General features: G+C 42.8%; 2 protein-coding genes across 9 annotated transcripts in view; one reads left to right on the plus strand and one right to left on the minus strand.

Moving 5' to 3' along the window:
* Window positions 1-15,824, plus strand: part of GPR89A (G protein-coupled receptor 89A) — a 95,531-nt gene extending 79,707 nt beyond the window's left edge. For all 6 annotated transcript variants that reach the window (XM_077155905.1, XM_077155909.1, XM_077155907.1 and 3 more), the window contains 2 exons: window positions 5,158-5,223; window positions 5,366-15,824. In XM_077155905.1, coding sequence (XP_077012020.1) covers window positions 5,158-5,223; window positions 5,366-5,572 — 273 coding nt within the window. In that variant the 3' untranslated portion in view covers window positions 5,573-15,824. The remainder of the gene's footprint in view (window positions 1-5,157; window positions 5,224-5,365) is intronic.
* PDZK1 (PDZ domain containing 1) overlaps window positions 6,490-20,319 on the minus strand; it is a 49,965-nt gene continuing 36,135 nt past the window's right edge. The window contains exons 5-9 of one of the 3 annotated variants that reach the window (XM_077155904.1): window positions 19,602-19,797; window positions 17,818-18,014; window positions 8,812-9,036; window positions 7,950-8,237; window positions 6,490-7,021 (exon numbers count right to left, since the gene is read on the minus strand). In XM_077155904.1, coding sequence (XP_077012019.1) covers window positions 6,968-7,021; window positions 7,950-8,237; window positions 8,812-9,036; window positions 17,818-18,014; window positions 19,602-19,797 — 960 coding nt within the window. In that variant the 3' untranslated portion in view covers window positions 6,490-6,967. Of the gene's footprint in view, window positions 7,022-7,641; window positions 8,238-8,811; window positions 9,037-17,817; window positions 18,015-19,601; window positions 19,798-20,319 lie in introns of those variants that run through there. The other 2 variants (XM_077155903.1, XM_077155902.1) reach the window with 2 other exon arrangements.

Genomic DNA, 20,319 nt, shown 5'->3' on the forward strand with positions numbered 1-20,319 from the left:
CTATTCTTGTTAAAGCAGTGCTACTGAGCGCTTGTTCTACCTGACCGAGTGCTTGTCTCGCCTCCGGAGAGAGGCGCCGGGATGAATTTATGTCTGGATTTCCTTTTAGTAAATCGAATAGAGGCATCAGGCTCGCGTTGGGTATTTTTAGATACGGACGAACCCAATTGATGTCTCCCACAAGTTTCTGTAGATCATTGAGGGTGCGTATGCCATCTAGTCTGAGGGTCATTTTTTGGGGGGAGACTTGACTAGGCATAATCTTTGCTCCCAGGAATGTGCTGACTTCTGCTATTTGAATCTTCTCCGGGGCTACTTCTAGGCATGCCTTTTTAAGCGTCAGGACTAGGTGTGAGAGAGCTGTTTTAAGAAGTTCCATGTCTTTATAGGCTAGTAGAATGTCGTCCATATAATGGATAATTTTTACTTGTGGGAACTGCTGTCGAGTGCTAGCCAGCGTTGTGGTAACGTACAGCTGGCACATAGTGGGGCTATTAATCATGCCTTGAGGTAAAACTGTCCACTCGAAACGTAGACAGGGCTCCTCTTGGTTAATAGAGGGCACGGTAAAGGCAAACCTTTTAGTGTCTTCGGGGTGAAGGGGAATGGAAAAGAAACAGTCTTTGAGATCTAGTATAAAAATGGGCCAGTGTTTTGGCAGGGCTGAAAGGAGGGGCAACCCCATTTGAACAGGCCCTAAGGACTCTATGCAGTTGTTGATGGCTCTCAAATCTTGTAACAATCTCCATTTGCCCGATTTCTTCTTTATAACAAACACAGGGGTGTTCCAAGGTGATGTGGAAGGGATAATGTGACCTTTTTCTAATTGCTCTGTGACGAGATGGTGTAGTGCTGAGAGTTTTTCCTTTGGTAGGGGCCACTGAGGCACCCAAACTGGAGTTTCGGTTTTCCACCGCAATCGTATAGGCGTGAGTGGGAAATTCCCCTCAGTGGCCCCTAGGAAAAACCCAGACCTCGTTTGTCGGGGTTGGACACAGTTTGTACAGGCACTGTGCGCCCTTGTAGTGAGGCTCCTAAACCCTTGCCAGGGACGTATCCCATCCCTTTCAACAGATGTTTTGAGGTTGGGGAGCAGTTACTAGTTAAGGTGACGTCCATTTGGGTAAGGACGTCTCTCCCCCATAAGGATACGGGCAGGGGTAATACATATGGTTGGAAACTGCCTTGGTGTCCTTCATCATCAGCCCAATGAAGGGCAGTTGCGCTCAACATGGGTGTCGAGACTTGACCTATGCCGTTAAAGGTTTCTTCTGCCCTGCACGTTGGCCAGGCAGAGGGCCATTCTTGCTGTCTTATGATTGACCTATCAGCCCCGGTATCTAGCAGGCCCAAAAGGGGCCTGCCTTGCACTTTAATAGTCAGCATGGGTCGGTGCTCTAAAGACATATGAAGGCCTTCAAAAATCCCCTCGGTAGATTTTTGTTCCTTTTCTGTTTTCCTCCTGTTTTTGCTCGGAAGGAGCGCGTGTAAGCTGGGAAGGAGTAAAAGTTGTGCTATTTTATCACCCTCTTCAATAACCAGGGTGCCTCGCATAGATTGAACCATGATCTGGACAGTATTTGTGGAGTTAGGGTTGATAACACCTGGCACAACTGCCAATCCTTTCAGGGTTGTGGACGCTCTTCCTAACAGGAGCCCCACAGTGCCTGGTGGCAGAGGTCCTTTAAAGGAGGTTTCTACCAACCGAACTCCTTCAGATGGGGTCAGTATGAGTGTGGAGGTGGCACAGAGGTCCAGTCCTGCTGACTCATGGGAGGCACGGACTTGGACTGGTGTTGCATCATTGTATTGCCAGCAAGGGGGTCCACCGGAAAGGCGGACCCCCTCTGCCCGTTTTTTGGCGCCTGCTCCGGGCGGCCAGAGAGGCGCTTGCCGTTTGCATCGAAGGCTGATCTACAGTCCTCCGCGCGATGGGGTCCCTTACGGCAACGGCCACAGAGCTTGGCCACCTGTTGAGTGTGGGTTAGCTGGCTCATATTAGGACAATTTCTTTTAATGTGTCCTGGTTTTCCACATTGGAAACATCCTTTCTGCCTCGCTCCTGCGTTCTTAGCTTGTTCTGCATTTACTCGCAGTGAGCTAGCCAGCATGGCAGCTAGAGTTGTACTAGTTAGTGGGCTGCCAGCGTCCCTGCATAAACGAACCCAATCGGTTAGGCTTTTACCCTTGTTCTGCACTAGGATTACCTTGCAGTCTTTGTTGCATTGTTCAAATATCATTTGTTTGACTACAGTTTCTGCTATCCCTGGGTCGGTGAAAATCCTTTCTGCTGTGTTTTGCATCCTAGCTACGAACTCGACAAATGGTTCAGTGGGGCCCTGGTGTATGTTACTGAGAGATGCTTGAGCTTCTCCCTGGCTCGTTAATTTCTTCCAGGCGCCTATGAAGCAGTGGAAGATCTGCCCATAGACTTCTATAGGGAACCCTGTTTGATTTTGGGAGTGGGGCCCTTTCCCTAGGAGCATGTCCGCATTCCAGGCGCCACGTCTAACCGCGGCGTTTTTCGCGGCTTGCTCTTCAGCTAGCTCTTCAAACCAGGCCTTCCAGTCTATATACCGACCCGGTGGCAAACAAGCACGGGCTAGCTGGTATATATCTGCGGGCGTGTGGTTTAGGGTGGCAAGATTTTCAACTAAATTTAACGTAAAAGGAGCATTGGGGCCATATTGATGGACGGCTTGCCTCAATTCCCTCAGAACTTTATAATCATAGGATTCATGCTGATTACCACCTTGGGGATTGATAATAACCGGATACATTTCTGAGTCTGGTTCTGATTTAAGCGGCTGGTATCCGCCTAGAACTCCGAAAGGTCTAAAGGTAAATGAAGGGGTCCATTTCCAGAAATGCCTTTTACCACTGCTTAATGAGATGGAGTCCTGAGGGCCTGCGTACACAGGTGGGGGATACAGCTGTGGCTGCCCCTCCCCTACCCAGCTTCCAGGGAACTCTGGGCTGTGCAAGGGCGGGCCAGTGCAGCCTGATTCGGCCACCAGGGGGAGCCCTCGGTGAGGTTTTTTGGCGGGATCGCCGTGACCACTCGCCGAAAACCGCCGCGTACTCATTGGCGGGGCAGAGGGCTGCGTGGGTGAGGCAGGGGGCTTCTCCCAATCGATCAGCGGAGGTTCGTCCACACCCTCATTCTGATCATCATCCGACTCAGAGTCAGAGGTGTCCGAACTATCGCTGGACTCTGGCCGTTCACGGATTGGCGGCTCCCCTTTACAGGAGCCATCCGCAGACAAAACTGATTGAGTTTCCCGAAGCGCGCCCCGTGCCTGCTGCAGGACGAGGGACGGGCCGAGGCCCGTGGCAGCCTCTGCCTCAAGACAAGCGCGAACAGTTTCCCAAACGGGAACTAGGATTGGGTCCAGACATAGGCCCGTCCGGCGCGCTCGGTCTATGTCGTGGCCAAGCTTTATCCAGGAGGGCAAACTAAGGCTCCCAGTCTGGGCGAACCAGGGGGCAAAAACTGTAACATCATCAAGGAACCTTAGGAGAGAACTTTTCTTAACTGAGAGGCCCCGCTGTTTCAAGAGGGTCATTAGCGGAGCTAACAGGGGTGAGCTTTCGGACTGCCCCATGATTGCAGTCGGCGCTGTCTCTTAACCACTCGGGGAGCTCTCCCGAGTCACCGGGGCTGCCTGAAAACCCGCGGCCCTTAGTTTCCACGTAAAGAAAAAGTACTTACCTCTCCGCGATGATCAGGCGCGGAAAGACAACCACAGACTCCGGAGGCACGTCCTCATCAGCTCGCGGATGCAAAGGGAGGTTCCCCGTACGGGCCACCACTTGTCCGTGTCTCCTCGCTCAACGTCGGGCCCCCGGCCGGCGGAGGGTACGACAAGAAAAGGGGGAGAGATAAAGAGACGCAGACAAACCGGTCCTGGCGGTAGAAAACGAGTCCAGAATACGCAGCAGTTGTAAGCACAAATCTTTACTGGGTCTAAGCTTGCATTATCTATAACTTTCCCCGACCGGGTGAATACATCCCGCGGGGGAGCGACCTCTGTGCGGCCGTCAGGCACGGCTCCTTGTGGGTCGTCTCCCCCGCCTCGTCCGGGTAATACCTTATATACATAATTCAAGCCCAATAGGTTGTTGCCGCGTCTAAGAGGGTGATTGGTAGATCGGGTTGGTGGGCGTGTATGTCATACGCGGAAGCAGGATGTGGGCGCCATCTTGGCTCACTCGATGGGCGGGGGGAGCTCTAGAGCAGGCTGCAGCGCGTCCACTAGGCCTGACCCGGGTGGCGGCTCTCCACAGGTGCTCATCATTTAATTGTATCTATTAATTATATATTTTACCTAATATCACAGTTATGTAAAGCATATATAACATAATAAAAAGATATAAAGTGATTATGTATTTATATCATATATAAATCATTGATAATAAATATTTTACCAGGTGTATGAATTAGGTAATAGAAGTGACTAGAACATGAAGGTAATAGAATGAGAGCAAGTCCGATTTGTTCTTGGATAGGTCACCAGCATCTAGAAGCATCTGGAAAACATCACATGGTAGGCACTCAGTAGGTCTTTCAAATGAATAAGCATGATGAGGTTTTTAGATTAGCAGAATAACTGAGAGTTACTTATAGAGATGATATGGAAATAGGGGAAGCAGAAGGTTCAGCTGATTTCTGACCAATATAGGAAGGTCCCGTGGAGTAGAGATGAGGCTTTGCTGAGGGAAGAGGTGAAGTATTTGAGCTCCAAGAGCTGTTTGAATTGAGAGAGAAATGGTTGGGGGAGGGAAAAGAATTTCCATGCATCTAGCACAGTGACTAAATGGCTTGGCGTGGCCTGGAGTCATCTGTTTTAATGTTTTAGAGTGAAGTCAAAGTCATGTGCATCGCATAGTTTCTAAAAGTTAGATTGCAACAGAAATCCCTTTCATATGTTATAACATAGTACTTAAACCCACCAACTATCTCATGGAAAACTGTAACTGGATTCTTTTTAGGTAGTCCATTTAGGGCTCTTCTTTGTAGCCCTAATTATATAATTGTTCTATACAGGATTGTGACACAGAGATGTTTTCAATTAAATGTTAATGTGACATGACTTATTGACCATGTCACAGGACTCTAGCAATATTGCATAAATTCTTCTCTCTTCCTTTTGACAGTTCTTTTATGCCATCTCCAGCAGTAAGTCCTCCAACGTCATTGTCCTGCTTTTAGCACAAATAATGGTAAGTTTCCTGAACTGGCTTTATGTTTATAGCTGTGTAAAATACCAGAAACGTGTTTTATATTTTTAAATATTTTAATGATTTCCTTCAGTGTCTCTCAGTACATTCAGAGTAACTTCAGGATCATTTATTTGACTTATAGGGCATGTACTTCGTGTCCTCTGTGCTGCTAATCCGAATGAGTATGCCTCTGGAATACCGCACCATAATCACTGAAGTCCTTGGAGAGCTACAGTTCAACTTCTATCACCGCTGGTTTGATGTGATCTTCCTGGTCAGCGCTCTCTCAAGCATATTATTCCTCTATTTGGCTCATAAACAGGCACCAGAGAAACACATGGCCCCTTGAAATCATGCCTATTACTGTGTGCCAGAGACTAGTGGTGTCAGAATTTGAGGGGGCCAGGGCCTGATATTTTTTAAAACAAACCCAAAAAAATGCTGTGGTAGCACATTCTACCTCCAGCACCCACTTTCCTCCATAGATGATACTGTTGTCACGAGTAGCATCGCCTAGCATTAGAGAAGAAGTCAAGCTGGTCCTCAGCAGAGGGCATTTTGTGCTTGTTTGAGGCTGGTATATAGGATGGGATGAAAAAGGAGCCCACAAACTAGGAGGAGAAGTATGCACTGGAACTCTGGGTTAGGGGAAGTCTAAGGTAGTGAGGCCAGACAGACAGGTTAAGGCTTTTCCCTTTAGATTGTTGTTAAAACAGAGATTGCAACACCATGACCTTTTAGGATCCTTGGGACCATGCTACCAAGCATATAGAGTATGCTACATGATCCAACCTGAGTTGTCATTCTGCCCTTGTTCGCCCCCAGCCCCCCATTAAAATAACCGAGAGGTTATCTTTTCTTTTCTGGGAGAGGAGTGATATGCAACTGAAATAGATTCTACCAAAAGGGAGACTTACAAGCACGTCATTTTTCTTGATTTCCTTTTAACTTAAAATTATTTAAGGGTGACTAGCCTGCCTTCAGTTTAGTGACCATGCCTCATCTTTTCTTTCCACCTTCCCCCTCATACTGTGGGTTAAACAATGAATAACTATTAACTGGAATAAGTCACTTTCCTATCCAGGGACTCAATTTCTTCATCTGTAAAAGGAAGATGTTGGGAAATTTGTAGTATACTCAAAATGCAACTTAGGAAAATCCTGAACTTTATTATCTGGATATCTGTTTTACTAAGGCTTTATTCTATGTTGTGTTGGGATTTCTAGAGGTATTAAAGCAAATGAAGGTTAAACCATAAAAAGCTTACCAAAAACAGAAACACTATTAAGGTCATATCAGTTAACAGGGAAGTTTCAAGCATACTCAAAAGGCATTTTTAATGTTATTTATTCTAGCAACCACAACATTCTTACAAAAGCATAATTTTAATAATGTTATCTGTTCTCACATATACAGATTGATAAATCATCTTTGGTGTTCATGGAGCCTTTAGCAATAAAAGTTATAACCATACAAGAAAATGTAGTTAAATTGATGCTTGAAAGAGATCACATGAAAAGAAGGTGGGTCTAGTCTTAGCTTTTTCTAATTGGACCAAAGTAAGCAGTCTGCTAGAGCCTCCCCCTAAAAAGTGACAGGGGAAGACAGTTACACATGACAAACTGATTTCCAGAGGAGCTTGTCTCTAGCAAGGACAATAAATGGATGGCAGCTCATTCCTTGAGAAAGGACTCGTAGTAAGTAGCCAGAAACATCAATCAGCCAGAGGCATTACTTGTTGTCATCACATCTTTGTATCGTCGGAATTGGAGGAGGAAGAAGAGGCTGTACTGTGTGCCTGCACAGATGAGAAAAAGGGATTTATAAGTGGGAGAGAGCGAGTGCAAGTGAACATCAAGAGGGGAAAGATGGAGAGTTGCATGACAAATCAGGGAACAGAGTCAGTCTCGAGAACCCAGGTGGCCTGAGGTGTATGCTTGACCTCATTTCCACTAATGCTTATGTTTCTTTTCTGTAAAACTAATAGTACTGTAGTTGATTTCCTAAAAAGATACGGAGCCTTTAAAAGACAACTAGAATATTTTTTTACACATTGTAAAAACACAAGGCCAATGGCTAGTGTGTACATTCATTAAAATCAATTTCCTATTTATATCACCAGTCAGTAGAGTTAACGCATTAAAAAGAGTAATATAGAGTTAAACTTTGAGTCAGCTTTGTCATAAATTTCCTTTATGAACTTGCACGTTTGGACCTCAAGTTTATCTATAAAAAGAAATCCGACAGAAATGTAAGACAGACTTACCAAGCTCTGATCCAGAAATATACAGAATAATACTTAAAAGACAGTACTATCTCTAGCTACCACCATTCATTTTCCTACTTACCATGAGCCAAGCACTTTAATAGTATTAATTAATATAACAACTCTACAAAGTAGCCTTGTTTTATAAGTGGGGAAACTGAAGCACAGAGAAAGTAAATTTCATTTGTCCGAGGCTGGTAAGTGGCAGAGCCAGAATTTGTACCTAGATAGTCTGATTCCGCTTTAGCTAGTAGTTCCCACTATAATTTGATAACCTTCTCACTTTTATTTCATGATTTATCAACTCACTGTAGCTTCTGTGCATGAAAAATAAGAGATAACTCCTTCTCTCCCCCACAGTGCCTTGTGTTAAGTGAGCACAGACATGAGGTACTCTTTTTAAAGACTTCACTATATTCTGGTAAGTTAGAATCACTGAAAGAAATGCATCCCCACTCACTCGGTCTTTTACGGTACATGAGTCGTGCTCTGATTCTGCCGGTGCTGCTTTGGATTCCAGGGGGTCATCTAGTGGGTCAGCCATGGAGGAAACAATAGGGATCTTCTTAGCCTGGAAGTAATCATAGGCCTTCTTTCCACAGACCAGGAGTATGACATTCTTCCCACTGCCTTGTATTCTCTCCACCACCTCCTCATATGGCGCATCCAGCACGCTTTGCCCGTTCACCTCGATGAGGAAGTCCCCATCTTCCAGCCCGGCCAGGTCGGCGGGGCTGCCCTTCTGCACCTGGGAACAGAAGTGCTAGTTTTTCCAAACACACACAAGGACATGTTCAGCCAGCTTCACTTCAGAGGACAGGTGGAGAGTTTTAGAATTTATTCTTAACCAGGTTCTCTTACAGTACCCATGCTCTTCTCTTCACAAAGCCTACACTTTCCACAGTCAAGTGGGCTATTAGACAAATGTGTAACACTGTGTCAGAGGGGCCAGCGGCATTCAGTCTCACTGGTTCCCCTCTTCACTCCAAACTTGAGAGAGAGAGGGATGGTCTCACTGTCACTGCCTCTAGGGAGGGACATGCCAGACACTCAGTGCAGACAAGCAGCACTCCCAGCCAGGGTGGTGACTGGCAGCTAGTCATGTCAGCTTTCTCTGCTTGTTTGTTTGGAAAGTATCTAACGAGATAATTAGGTGGAACAGATGTTTGAGCTTGGGATGGACTAGTAGCTTTGGTATAGGATCATGACAGCATCACACTGAATCCAGGTGAGACCAAATATGGCTACATGTGCAGAGTTAACCTTTGTATTGGCCCACCAACAGGTGTATTAGCTGGGCTGCTGGAACCAGATTATCATACCTCTTTGACGAATGAGCCTGGCAGATTCCGAATTGCATTTAGGCGAAAGCCATAGCCATTTTCACCTCTAACCAGCCTGCAGAGTTTAGGCTTGTGATCTCCTCCTTCCTCTGTAGTTTCTGGACTTGAGACCTCCAGAGAAGCAGGAGTAGGGGCTGGAGCCTCCTTCACAGAACCATTGGGCAGTTCTTGACTTTGATAGTAGAGAAACGGAGAAAAATGAGCCTTTTGGAAATAAAGAGAAAATGCTGACTTAATTGTAAGTATGACTAGTTATACTTTATTAAATGTATCAGTTTAACTTATAAGGTGCATACATGTTCCACTCCTCTTCTGGATATATCTGATTGTGGGCTGCAGAATTTCTCTACTACACCAACCAGAAAAGGTATGAAAGAATATTGAGCTTGGTTACGCTGTAATGTCTAAACATGTACACTAATGCATACCTAATGCATAAAATAAAAGCAGTTTAGGATGTACCAGGATCCAAAAACCTATTTAACAGAATTGCTCATTTCTTCTGTAACTGAAAGTTTATTCTGTGATAGTGAACAAGTCACTGAGCAATCCATAGGCTATCTCCATGTTGGAGGTTTACACATATCTGAGTGTCTAGCCCAGTTTCAGAAACGTAGTAATTCTTTTGGCCCTTCCTCCTTAATCTTCAAAGTTCCTTACAAGAGAAACACGAGACAGTATTTTTTATCACTGTCTGGAGACAAAGCTATCAAGACCATTCTAACTGGCATGCACAGTAATTAATGGGTCACCAATCATGTAGTCACAGGTGGTAACAAAGTTCATTCCAGTCCTTTGCCGCTTGCCTCGCCCTTCCAGTCTTCGGATACATGGTATACACACTGTCTTTTTCACCATTTATTATTGTAAACTGGCTCTTCTGATAGGTCACCCTTCCCACTATCTTTAAATACTTTTAATCCATGTTAACTCCCAGACCATCCACATAAGGCAGATACAGCAATGACCTTTAGTACAGAAGAGCCATTGAATAGGAAACATGACAGATTTTTTTAATAGGTTTAAGACCTCAACTTTCTGTAGGTTTTAGCTGAGAACGTTAGAAGGGTAGATTTGCATATGGTAAGATCTTGTGACAGTAGTTAAATTGCTGCCCACAAGTGTCCAGGACATTGTGTTAGGTAATGAACAGAAAAATAAGCAACTGAAGATGAGTTCAGCAAGTGCTCTGCCTCAGATCACACTGTTCACACCCTGGCTAAATTTAGATGTTGGGTCCCCTGATTAGCATCTGTCTTCCCAATTCAACTAACTTCAGACCCTTTCAATGATATACCTGATTTCTTTAAAATGTAGAAAATTATCAAAGGTACTCATACTATGCAAAAAGTTCAATTAGCCCTAGCCAAAAAAAGTAAATCAGCTATTTGATGGTAGCATCTTGAGGCAACATACAGTAGCATTAAAGTTTAAGGCCTTAATGAGTTTTTATTCATCATTCAAATATTTAAATATCTAGTATGTACAAAGGATTGTTCTGTGTTTGTTTTATTCACTGATACATTTCAAAGATCAGACCCCCACACTCCACCTCCGCCCCAGTAAACTCCACAGGAATCTATCTTGTATTAACCAAAACTGCAAAATTTCAGTTAGATCATTTGATGATCATCCTGTCATAAGACCAGGAGAAGTTGTAAAGGACTTCACATTGAAATCCCCTTCACAACAGCCTGAGCAGTAAACCTCCAACTTCTGCTCGACCTTTTCCAACAAATGGGAGCTCCCTGTTCGGCAGGAATAGCTCATACCGTTATCGGCCGTTTCAGTTGTTCAGTGTTCTCAAGCCAAAAGCCAGCTCCCTTTCTCTTCTCTGCTTATGGAGCTCTGTGCCACAGAAACCTCAAAATAAATCTATACCTTCTCCCATGTAATAATAACCTTTCAAATTCTTGAAGATGCTTTTCCTTTCTCCCCCAGAGCCTATGCTTTTTCAAGCTAATTACTGACATTATAACTTCCAACATTTCTGCCCTGGTTATCCTTCCATCTCCCTTAAAGTGAGGCTCTCAGAACTAGATACAATACTGATTTAACAAATGTGTGTCAGGCGTTATTCTGAATACTCCTAAATATTGACTCATTTCCCCCTCATGCCCTCCCTCTTACAACTGAGGAAACTAAGGGACAAAGAGGATACATCACATCACTAGTAATTCCAAACACAGTTTGACCCAGTAGTACAATAAGACTCTCCTCTCCAGAGGCCAAGTGCCAATGAAACTATAAATTGCCTTCTCTGGGGGAAGCTACATTGAGTATTGTCAAATTTCTGGTCTCAAATCTCACCATTTGGTTTTAAGTTAGTATAGCACTTGAAATTCATTTGTTTTAATTTTTGTTATTTTTTATTCTTTCTATCCTGACTAAATATATCGAGTATCAGTTATACTCTACAGTGTATTAATTATTCACCAGCGCTTTAGTTATCTGAAAGTGTGTTATACATGTTTCCTGACTCCATCCAAATTTGATAATGAATTAGCTTAGGATAGGAACAACTAGCATTATCATCAGAGACTGTGTTCAGAGTGACACTGTTAGAATTTCAGGTAGTCTTTAGATATGTTTGTTCAACTAGCTAAAAATCAGTTTTTCCAGTTCACACTTTAATCTTACGTCTAAAGGAAGTTTGGTATAAAGAATTGAGTACAGGATCTTGGGTACAAGTATTGGCTTCACTCTTTACTAAGCTAGGTGATCTCAGCAAATCACTTAAGTCTCTCCCTGAGCTTCAGTTGCCTAAACTAAAAAGGCAGTAATTCCACACACCTTCCCCTATAGTATTACTCCCTCTGGGTCATTTGCGTACCTTTCGATGCTTCTGTTATATAACACAGAACAAGACCCTGTTAGGTTCACCTGGCAAGGCAGATGGTACTTAGAAGGCCCTCAGAAGTCTGTTAAACTTAACTGAACCTCAGTTCTTAAGAATGAACAACAAAATGTTAACACCTTAAGAAGACATGTAAGGGGCAGTGAAAGTTAAAAATTGTAGAAAGTAAGGTTAGTTTGATACAACTTGGTCTGTTGTTTCTACTCCCTTTCTTAAGGGCTTACAAGCTGTTTAATAATACTTTCTGGGCTTTTACATGAGATTGATGAAACTTACAGATCTCAATTTGAAATTTCAAATCCAATTTTGAAATCTATTTTTGAAACTCAGGGGCTACAACTGCCATTTCCAGGCTACTGTTGTCCATAGAATTTCTCATATCACCAAGAGTAATTCTTTCATGCTCTTGAGTCTGAAGGCTTAAACTTGTTTACCAAACACTCAGCATTCTCTTATCACTCCCCATTTGAGCCTTGATGATTGTGAGGTCCCTTCCAGTTTGGAGAGCATCTTCTTGAACAGGATGGAGACAAAAACATGTGAGAAGATGCTATAATAGTAAGAACAGAACTAGATTTAATCTAGGCTTAACCACTTAGTTGTTCTGTGGCCTCAGACAATTTTGCCAGCCCTCTCTTTTCTCACTTGTAAGACTGCAGTGTTAATACCTATCTGGTCTCTAACATGATAATTATATGGACAGAATGAAGGCATGCATGCCAAGTATCTAGTACTTAATAAAGACCCAAATGTAAGTTCCTTTTCCCCATAGTTTGTGATAACTGCCACTTATTTACAAAGTACACAGTATGAGCCAAACATTATGTTAAGTACCACATATATGATAGCCTTCAATCTTTACAGAAGTTATATGAGGAAATAAAGGCTCAGAAAAGTAAAGTGGTTTGTCCAAGGTTATGTAGTAAGTGGCCCAGCCAGGGTTTGAAACCAGCCCATTCCAGTTCCATAGCCCATATTTTTAACCATTATCCATTACCCCTCCCCAACAAGCAAGGGCTTATTCCCTTTTAGTCGTGCTCCAAACCACCTTAAGCACTCGTATCTTTATTTTCATAAACCTCAGCTGAACTTTGACTTTCCTGATAACACTTACAATTTCTTAACAAATTTAAGCCAGTATTTGCCCTTAACTATTTGTTCCTTAAGCCATTTTATAGATTTTTTTTATATATAGCCAAGCAGTAATATTAGTTTTTCAAAATAACAGCCTCTTCTTTGTATATATTCAAAATTTAATTTACTTAGTGCCTTGGAACTAGCCTGTTTTTAGATATCAGTTTATTGGAAGAAAATGATAGCACAGTAATTTGCTTATTAGTATAAACTATAAGAGTGGCTAATTTAAGGACTTGATTAAAATGTGATTAACACACTCATGATGTTTACTAATGATTTGGGTTGATTGTCTCCCAATGTAAGAATCTATGGAAACTTCCAAATGATTCAAAGGAACAAATATTAAAGTACCTACTTTTCCCTTTTCTATTGGCTTTTAAACTTCCAAGAAGCGATACTCATTTTCCTACAGCTTGTTCCTAATTGCAAACCTCTTCTTCCTGAGTTCCTACTGAAATTTCTCATTTGTCAGTGCCTGGATGACCTAACTTCTGAAGAAGTTCTACTTTCATCCTCAAAAGAAGAGCCTGCTCATGTCTCTTCTGTGCCAGCAATGGAACCAGTCTTCCACTTGCCAACCTATAACCTTGCATTTGATTTTGTTTTCTTCCTTCTCAAAGTCTTTCCTCTTATCTTCAATTTGGAATTACTACCACTTGGAACCTTTGTTCTCTTCAATAAACTTTCCAAGTAGGGAGCAAGTTGGCATTTACAGCCTACATGACAGCTATTTTAGTGGGACAGGAAACCTAGATGACATCCTTAACTGGCGTTGGAACCTCTCCTTTCTTGCATAGCAGTCATACCTTTGAGGTCTCAAAATTACAGGGAACATTCCTGTGAGCGTGTCTGTTGTTTTTCTCTTTGAACAATGAAAACTGTCTAAAATTGTGAGTGATGATAATTGTGCAACTAAGTGAGTATACTGTGAAACATTGATTATTATTGATAGGATATATGTTATGAATATATCCCAACAAAATCTGCAGATTTAAACTTAACAGAAAGATTCAAGTTCTAGAGAAAATGTAGAAAGAGTTATAGCTATTCAAAGTTGGTAGGGTAGCAGAATGGGGCAGCACCTCCAGAGGAGGGGGTAAAGGAGGCTAAATACAGGGCTGCCTTATGATTAGGCAATTCTGTTACTGGGAATATACTCAAAAGAACTGAAAGCAGGGATTTGAATAGACATTTGCACACTGTTTATGGCAACAGTATCCGTGATACTCCATGATGGAGATGGCCGAAGTGTACATTGACTGAGAAGCAGAAGGGTGAACTGCTATGTACAGACAGTAGAACATTGTGTGGCTACAGAAAGGAACGAACTCCAGAGGCATGCAAGGAGGTGAGTGGACCATGAAGACATTATATTGAGCAAAATAGGCCATAAACAAAAGAACAAATATTGTAGTCTCTTTTAGAAAATATTTATAAGAAAATTAGGGCTGAGATTGTAAGCTCTTACAACAGTCACATTTATTCCTCAGCCTTAAGGGTTATTTCGAATATCTGAAATGTGGTGCTATAGGTGTATAACCTGGTATTTTCCTGGAACTTTGGCTCCCTGTGTGACACCTAAGACTCAGAGCTGGAGTTCGGCAGCTTTGGCAGTCAGCATTCCTACCTATAGTGAGTGTTACAGAAGTTGAAAAAGAGATCAGGCTTCAATTAGAGATAAGAATGAAGTCTGTCGGGTTGGGACTAAGGTAAATCAGATTAGAAGGTAAAGGATGATACTGTCTGTATTTTATAACTTCACCTACTGTATGAGACCAAAGAAAGAGTTTTTTATCCAAAACCTAAATCTTCTGTAGGACACAATCTAACATAACCTGTCCGGCCAGTTCAGTTAAACAAGGTTCTAAATATGTAGAACCTAGAATTGGGAAAAAGATCTTACACTTCTGTATAGCTTAATGTAATACCTGGATACATTCCAGAGCATGCTGGGCAGATAATTAAAAAGTACTGGCAAAGTCCCTTGAGGGACTGGGAAAAAACTATGGAACTATTAAACTTTACCATCTGGGAAATCCCTGCTACTCTCCAAATATTAGGGAGTTCTAAGTTAATAGGTCAAGCCCTTGATCTTGAGGCTTGCTCTTATGACACTTATTTCTCTAACAGAGAAGTTAAGCCTACCTACAATTATGCCTAATAATTATTTCCACAGAGCCTCTTGTTGCTCAGATATGGCCTCTCTAAGCCCAACTCTGCAACTAAGATCATTACCCTACCCACCTACTTCAGACATGACGCCCAGGGATATAAGTCTCCCTGGCGGTGTGGGACATGCCTTCCAGGGATGAACCTGGCCCTGGCACCATGAGATCGGCAATGCCTAACTTACCAAAGAGGAGAAAAGAAATATAACAAAATTAGGTATCAGTGGCTAAGAGATTTCTAACTGAGTCAAAAGGCTACACTGGAGGTTACTCTTAGGCAAGCTTCAGCTAGATACTGCTAATTGCCATGTATGCCAAGCCCCAACCAATAGTATTCCTATACACCCTAAAGAATACCCATGGCTCTATCTGAGATTCTATAAAAATTCCACTAAGTTTATTTTTCAGAAACCTAAAACCTCCAGATGTTTCCTAAGTCAGATAAACCATGAAACCCCATTACCAGTCTCTTCAAGACCATCAACCAGTTGCATACCCCATAATATGGACACTTGACTTTTCAACATGAAGATGTTAGGACCGTCATTGCCTAAAAATCCCTAAAGATTGGGAAAAGGACCAAAGGAAAACGAGTTGCAATAGAGAAGACAGGATGGATTGAATAAATGAGTTTGTCTACTGAACCGTTGTATTGATATTTCTATTTAGTCTCCAGTGTCTTATAGCAGCTAAAAGGAAATACCTGAAATTGTGGAACTGGAACCCATACCGTACTTTGAAGTTTGTTCTATAACTCCTTATTAAAATGTACTTTGAAACATCGCTTTTTTGTATATGATTTCACAATAAAAAAAGATTTTAAAACATTACATGGACAGGCACTCTCTATACACCATTCATAAGAAGTTTCATTATCCCTGTTTTGTGCTTTCCCTCCCTCAACCAATTTTATTAATTCAGATAGTTTTTCCTTTTGTAGATGGAAAACAGAAAAGTTTGATATACCTAGTTTTCAGTCTACTCTTATCCATTAGAATCTTGTTATTCTGTATTTCTATATTGATTGAAACATAATCCAGTACAAGAAGACATAGAGAAGAAAGAGAAAGTTGAAAATTACTTTCATTATACCTTTAGGAGGCACACAGTTGCCCTTGTTAACTTCACAGAAGCCATTTGTGTTAAACCTGGGATTCCAATTGTGAAACCAGTCTTCTGAAACTCTTTGGAACCAACCTTTCAGCCTCTGGCCTTTGTCTAGGCTTCCCATTCTCTTATCCCGAGCCTCCTGTTCTCTTTCATCCTGATAACCAAAGCCTTCACCCTTCCATCATTGCCCAGTATCAGCCACCTCCCATCCCTCACAGCCTAGATCCTGCCAACATGCAACCCTTCCATATCCCAGCAAAACCCAAATATGTTCATTTATACCAACTCATCTCCAACCTCAACTAAGCCCTCAGCTATACCGAGCAATCATGTGTACTACTCATCTTTCTTCTTCCACTCTTCACAACAGTTATTTCAAAATGTCATTGCTCTTCAAGTCCCTTAACTGCCAACTACCTGTTCTCAGTAAATGAGCCCATGTGCTGTTTAGAGGAAAAGACTCTGCAGTGGGAACTGATTCTTACCTCCTTTTTCTTCTACGTGTGATCGCAAGTCTGTCCTGTGCCTCTTCAGGAGCCCCACCCTCTCCCTGCCCAGTATCTTTAGCCTCTCTTCACTAGTTCATTCCCTCATGACATATACTGACGTCCTTCACATCTTTTGGAAGAGAAAGTCTTTCCACCTTAAATTCTCTTCTCGCCACTGCTCTCCATCTTCTCTTCATAACTAAGCTTGAAAACAGAAAAGTAGTTTATATTCAATCTTTACTTCATCCATTACTCTAGCTTAGCTTTGCCCCCAGTCTTCTATTGAAAGTATTTTTTTCTAGTGCCTTCCTCATGCTTAAATCCAACATGCAGTGTTCTTAATCCCTCTCTAATGTTTCTCTTGTTTATTCCCACCTTCTTGACTAGCACCTTACTTTGGTTCTCACCAACTCCTGATTCTTCTTTCTCAGATCCCTTCAATTACTACTTTCTCTGCCTACTCATTCAGTGTGTCTTTTCTCCAGAGTTCTGTCTTCAAATGCACACACAATCCTGGGCCACTCACCAAATCCTATGGCTTTAACTACAGTTTATAAGCCGAGGAGTCAGAGATCTGTATCTTAAGTCCAGATCCTTCTCTTAAACTCCAGATTTGTACATTCTTTACTAACAACTGAAACAGCCTCATTTCTACCTCCCATAATACCTCATATCAATTACCCTAGCCTTCAGCTAAAATCTGAACACCCTAACATGTCCTGGAAAGCCTATCGGCTGGTACTTTTTACCTTTCCAGTCTACTGGATAATATTTAACTCTCCAGCCACACTGAAGTGCTTGCTCTTCTCCAGACGAACTATATTCCCTCACATTTTACATGCTGCTCCCTCTGTTGGGGGCACACACAGCCCGACACCAACCATCCCCCTTACACTTGAATACCTGTTCTTATGTCCAGGTCAGCTCACATGTCTACGTTGTTCAGAAGCCTTTTCGTCCAGGTTAGGTATCTGTGTGCTCTTGAGGTGCCTTGTGCATAGCTCTGTCATGGCATTTATCATTTTTTTCTTTAAATACTCTAATTTTTGGTCTGTTGTACACCCACTAAACTATGAGTTGTGTTTTTTTTTAAGGGCAGGGGCCTTGTCCTTGCCTGAACACCCAGTGCTTTATGTGGCAATGGGCACAGTCATAACTGTAGTCTAAGAGCATGAATGAGTGGGTTCGACCTTAATACATGACTATGTGACCTTGTATTACTTACCAATCTATACATGTCGTCTGTCTCTTGGTCTACCACCAACAGCGAAGTCTGCTCCCCGCCTTCCCTAATCATTTCCACCACACGGTCATGATCAAGAGCTTCCACAGACTTGCCATTGACGGCAGCAACGAGGTCACTGATCTTCAGGCCAGCCTCCTCTGCTGGGCTTCCAGGATCTATGTCCTTGACGATATGGCCTAACATCCACCCCCCAAAAAGAATCAGAGTAAGATTATCAGGCAGGCCCCTAACACTGCTTCAAACAAACTGAGATTTCTGCCATGGCCCAAGGCCCTGATGAGATAGGTACAGAAGGCATGCTGAGTGCTGAGTGCCATTCATCCCGCTGGCACACTAGACGGCCTATGAGCACCCTACCCAACACCTCATGCCCTACTCAGAACTCACTCCAGGAACACACCCAGCCATTGATAATGAAGGGATCTTCTAAAAGTATGTTGTTACTGACAGTGTCTGGCATTCAATCTTGACAGAAGAACATGCTATGAATTGTTAGTAAATTCCCAGGAGTCAGTGGGCATATTTGTGTCCATACATTTTATATGAAGCTAAGCCATAAAAAAAGAAGGGAAGAATGAAGAACAAAACAAAAGGCTTCAGGCACTAGGAAACCATGTTTTCCTATGCTGAGAAATTTTAGTTGTAATTGGGTTTATTCAATTGTGAATGTAGTCCCTATCAAATACAGAACCAGATGCAAACTCCTCAGCCCTCACCATTTCTTTCCAAACCTACCATTCTAATCTGGTTTCCTGCTCTACACATTAGACGCCAGGTAGCCAAACCACCTGGGTTTTCCTCTTTGTTCACCCGGCTCTTACCTTCCTGGAAAGACCTTCCATTGCCACCTGCTCCATCACCTTATCCAAATCCAATCCATATGACAAAGCTGGCTCTCAACTGCTACCTCTACTATGGGCCTCCCAATACACTGTTAGTGAGAAATGCCAAGTTCCTTGAATTTCTTACCTTGCATTTCTGTAGTACTTTATCTACCCCTGTATTTGTATCACTATCTACCTTCAATTATGGACATACGTGTCTTATCTCCTCTACTATCTCCTTGACTAAAGAATTCTTGTCTGATTCACTTGATATTCTCAAAGGCCTTGAGGATGTTTTGTGCATAATATGAACCAAATTAACATTTGATGAATTAATGCAGGGATATATAAAATGAAAGACCAACTTCTGGGTGATTAACAGGTTGCATGGCCTGAACGCACATTCTTTGATGTATTTGTTTTCCCTGAAAGGACTTAGTTCTTTCCCTGCTGAGTTACAAGGAAGTAGAAGGACTCGAGGTCTGTTGGATTCCCAGATCTTGACCCACACCTCTGCCCCAGACCCACTGGTGCTCTGGAGCTGGCTCATGTCAGCTCACGATGGCCAGTTTGATGCATCTCTTCTCAACTGTGCATTCAGTGATGTCATGCTGGTACTTGAAATTGGCGATAGTGGTAGTATTTATACTATAGAAACCAACAGATGCAGCAAATTCGGGCTTTTTTTTTCTTAAGAGAGCCAACTTACCAGCACATCACTGCAGAAGTCCTAAATTCTGCTTTATCCTTCTGCTATGGAAACTTTGGAATGCCAAAATCAGGCCCCCAGATTACGCAGAAACTGGCCCAGCTATGCTTCCTATATTCCTACTGTCCCCTTATGGATCTGGTGGGGAGCGAGGGGTCCAATACTGCCCTGGAGTCAGACTGGGTGACTTGGAGCATTTCACTGCCAGGTGTTCTGCTCTGGTGCCTTACCTTTTAGTTCTGGGCCTGCCCTCAAGTAAAACCCATAGCCATTGCTTCCCTTCTTCATCTCCACAACCCGGGGCCTGTGGGGAAGCAGCTTCAAACTGGCAGTTTCTCTCTTGAATTTTATCTTCTGCTCACTGTGGTACGTATCGGTTTCCTTATCCAGCAGCAGGAACATGACGTGGTTTCCTGACTTCTTCACCTGCAGCAACACAGATGTGAGGAGTTACACAGCGCCAAGAACGACGCTGGGAAGATGGAAGTTTCCGCACGTAGGCCAGTCTAGATTCAACGGGAAGCACGGTATGAGAGGCGAGTTCAAGTGTTACACTGTTTCCTGCCGCCTAACTGGTATTCTCTACCTCCACTTCTACAGGTGTGGTTCAGCCCTTTTAAGGACGGCCTGACCCACACAGATGCCAAGTAAACCCAAGAGAGATTTGAAATTCAGAAATCCAACTTAAGTATTTAAGGAGGCTAGAAAATGAGTTTGGAAAAGAAAAGAGAGGAAGGGTCCACACTGAGAGATCACTCTACTGAGAGCAGACAAGGTTGGTCAATTTTCAAGGCTCCCCAGGACCTCAACGAAAATCTCAGCGTGTTTTCCATGTTTCATGGAGCTTAGCTAAGATGTAAGGTTTGGGAATAACAAGATTTTCAGTGTTCCAATGTGGAGCTACATTCAGCACCACACTGGTTATCTCCCATTCAGGAACAACAAATT

The sequence above is a fragment of the Tamandua tetradactyla genome, chromosome 4 (assembly GCF_023851605.1).
Source record: "Tamandua tetradactyla isolate mTamTet1 chromosome 4, mTamTet1.pri, whole genome shotgun sequence".
NCBI classification, from domain to species: domain Eukaryota; kingdom Metazoa; phylum Chordata; class Mammalia; order Pilosa; family Myrmecophagidae; genus Tamandua; species Tamandua tetradactyla.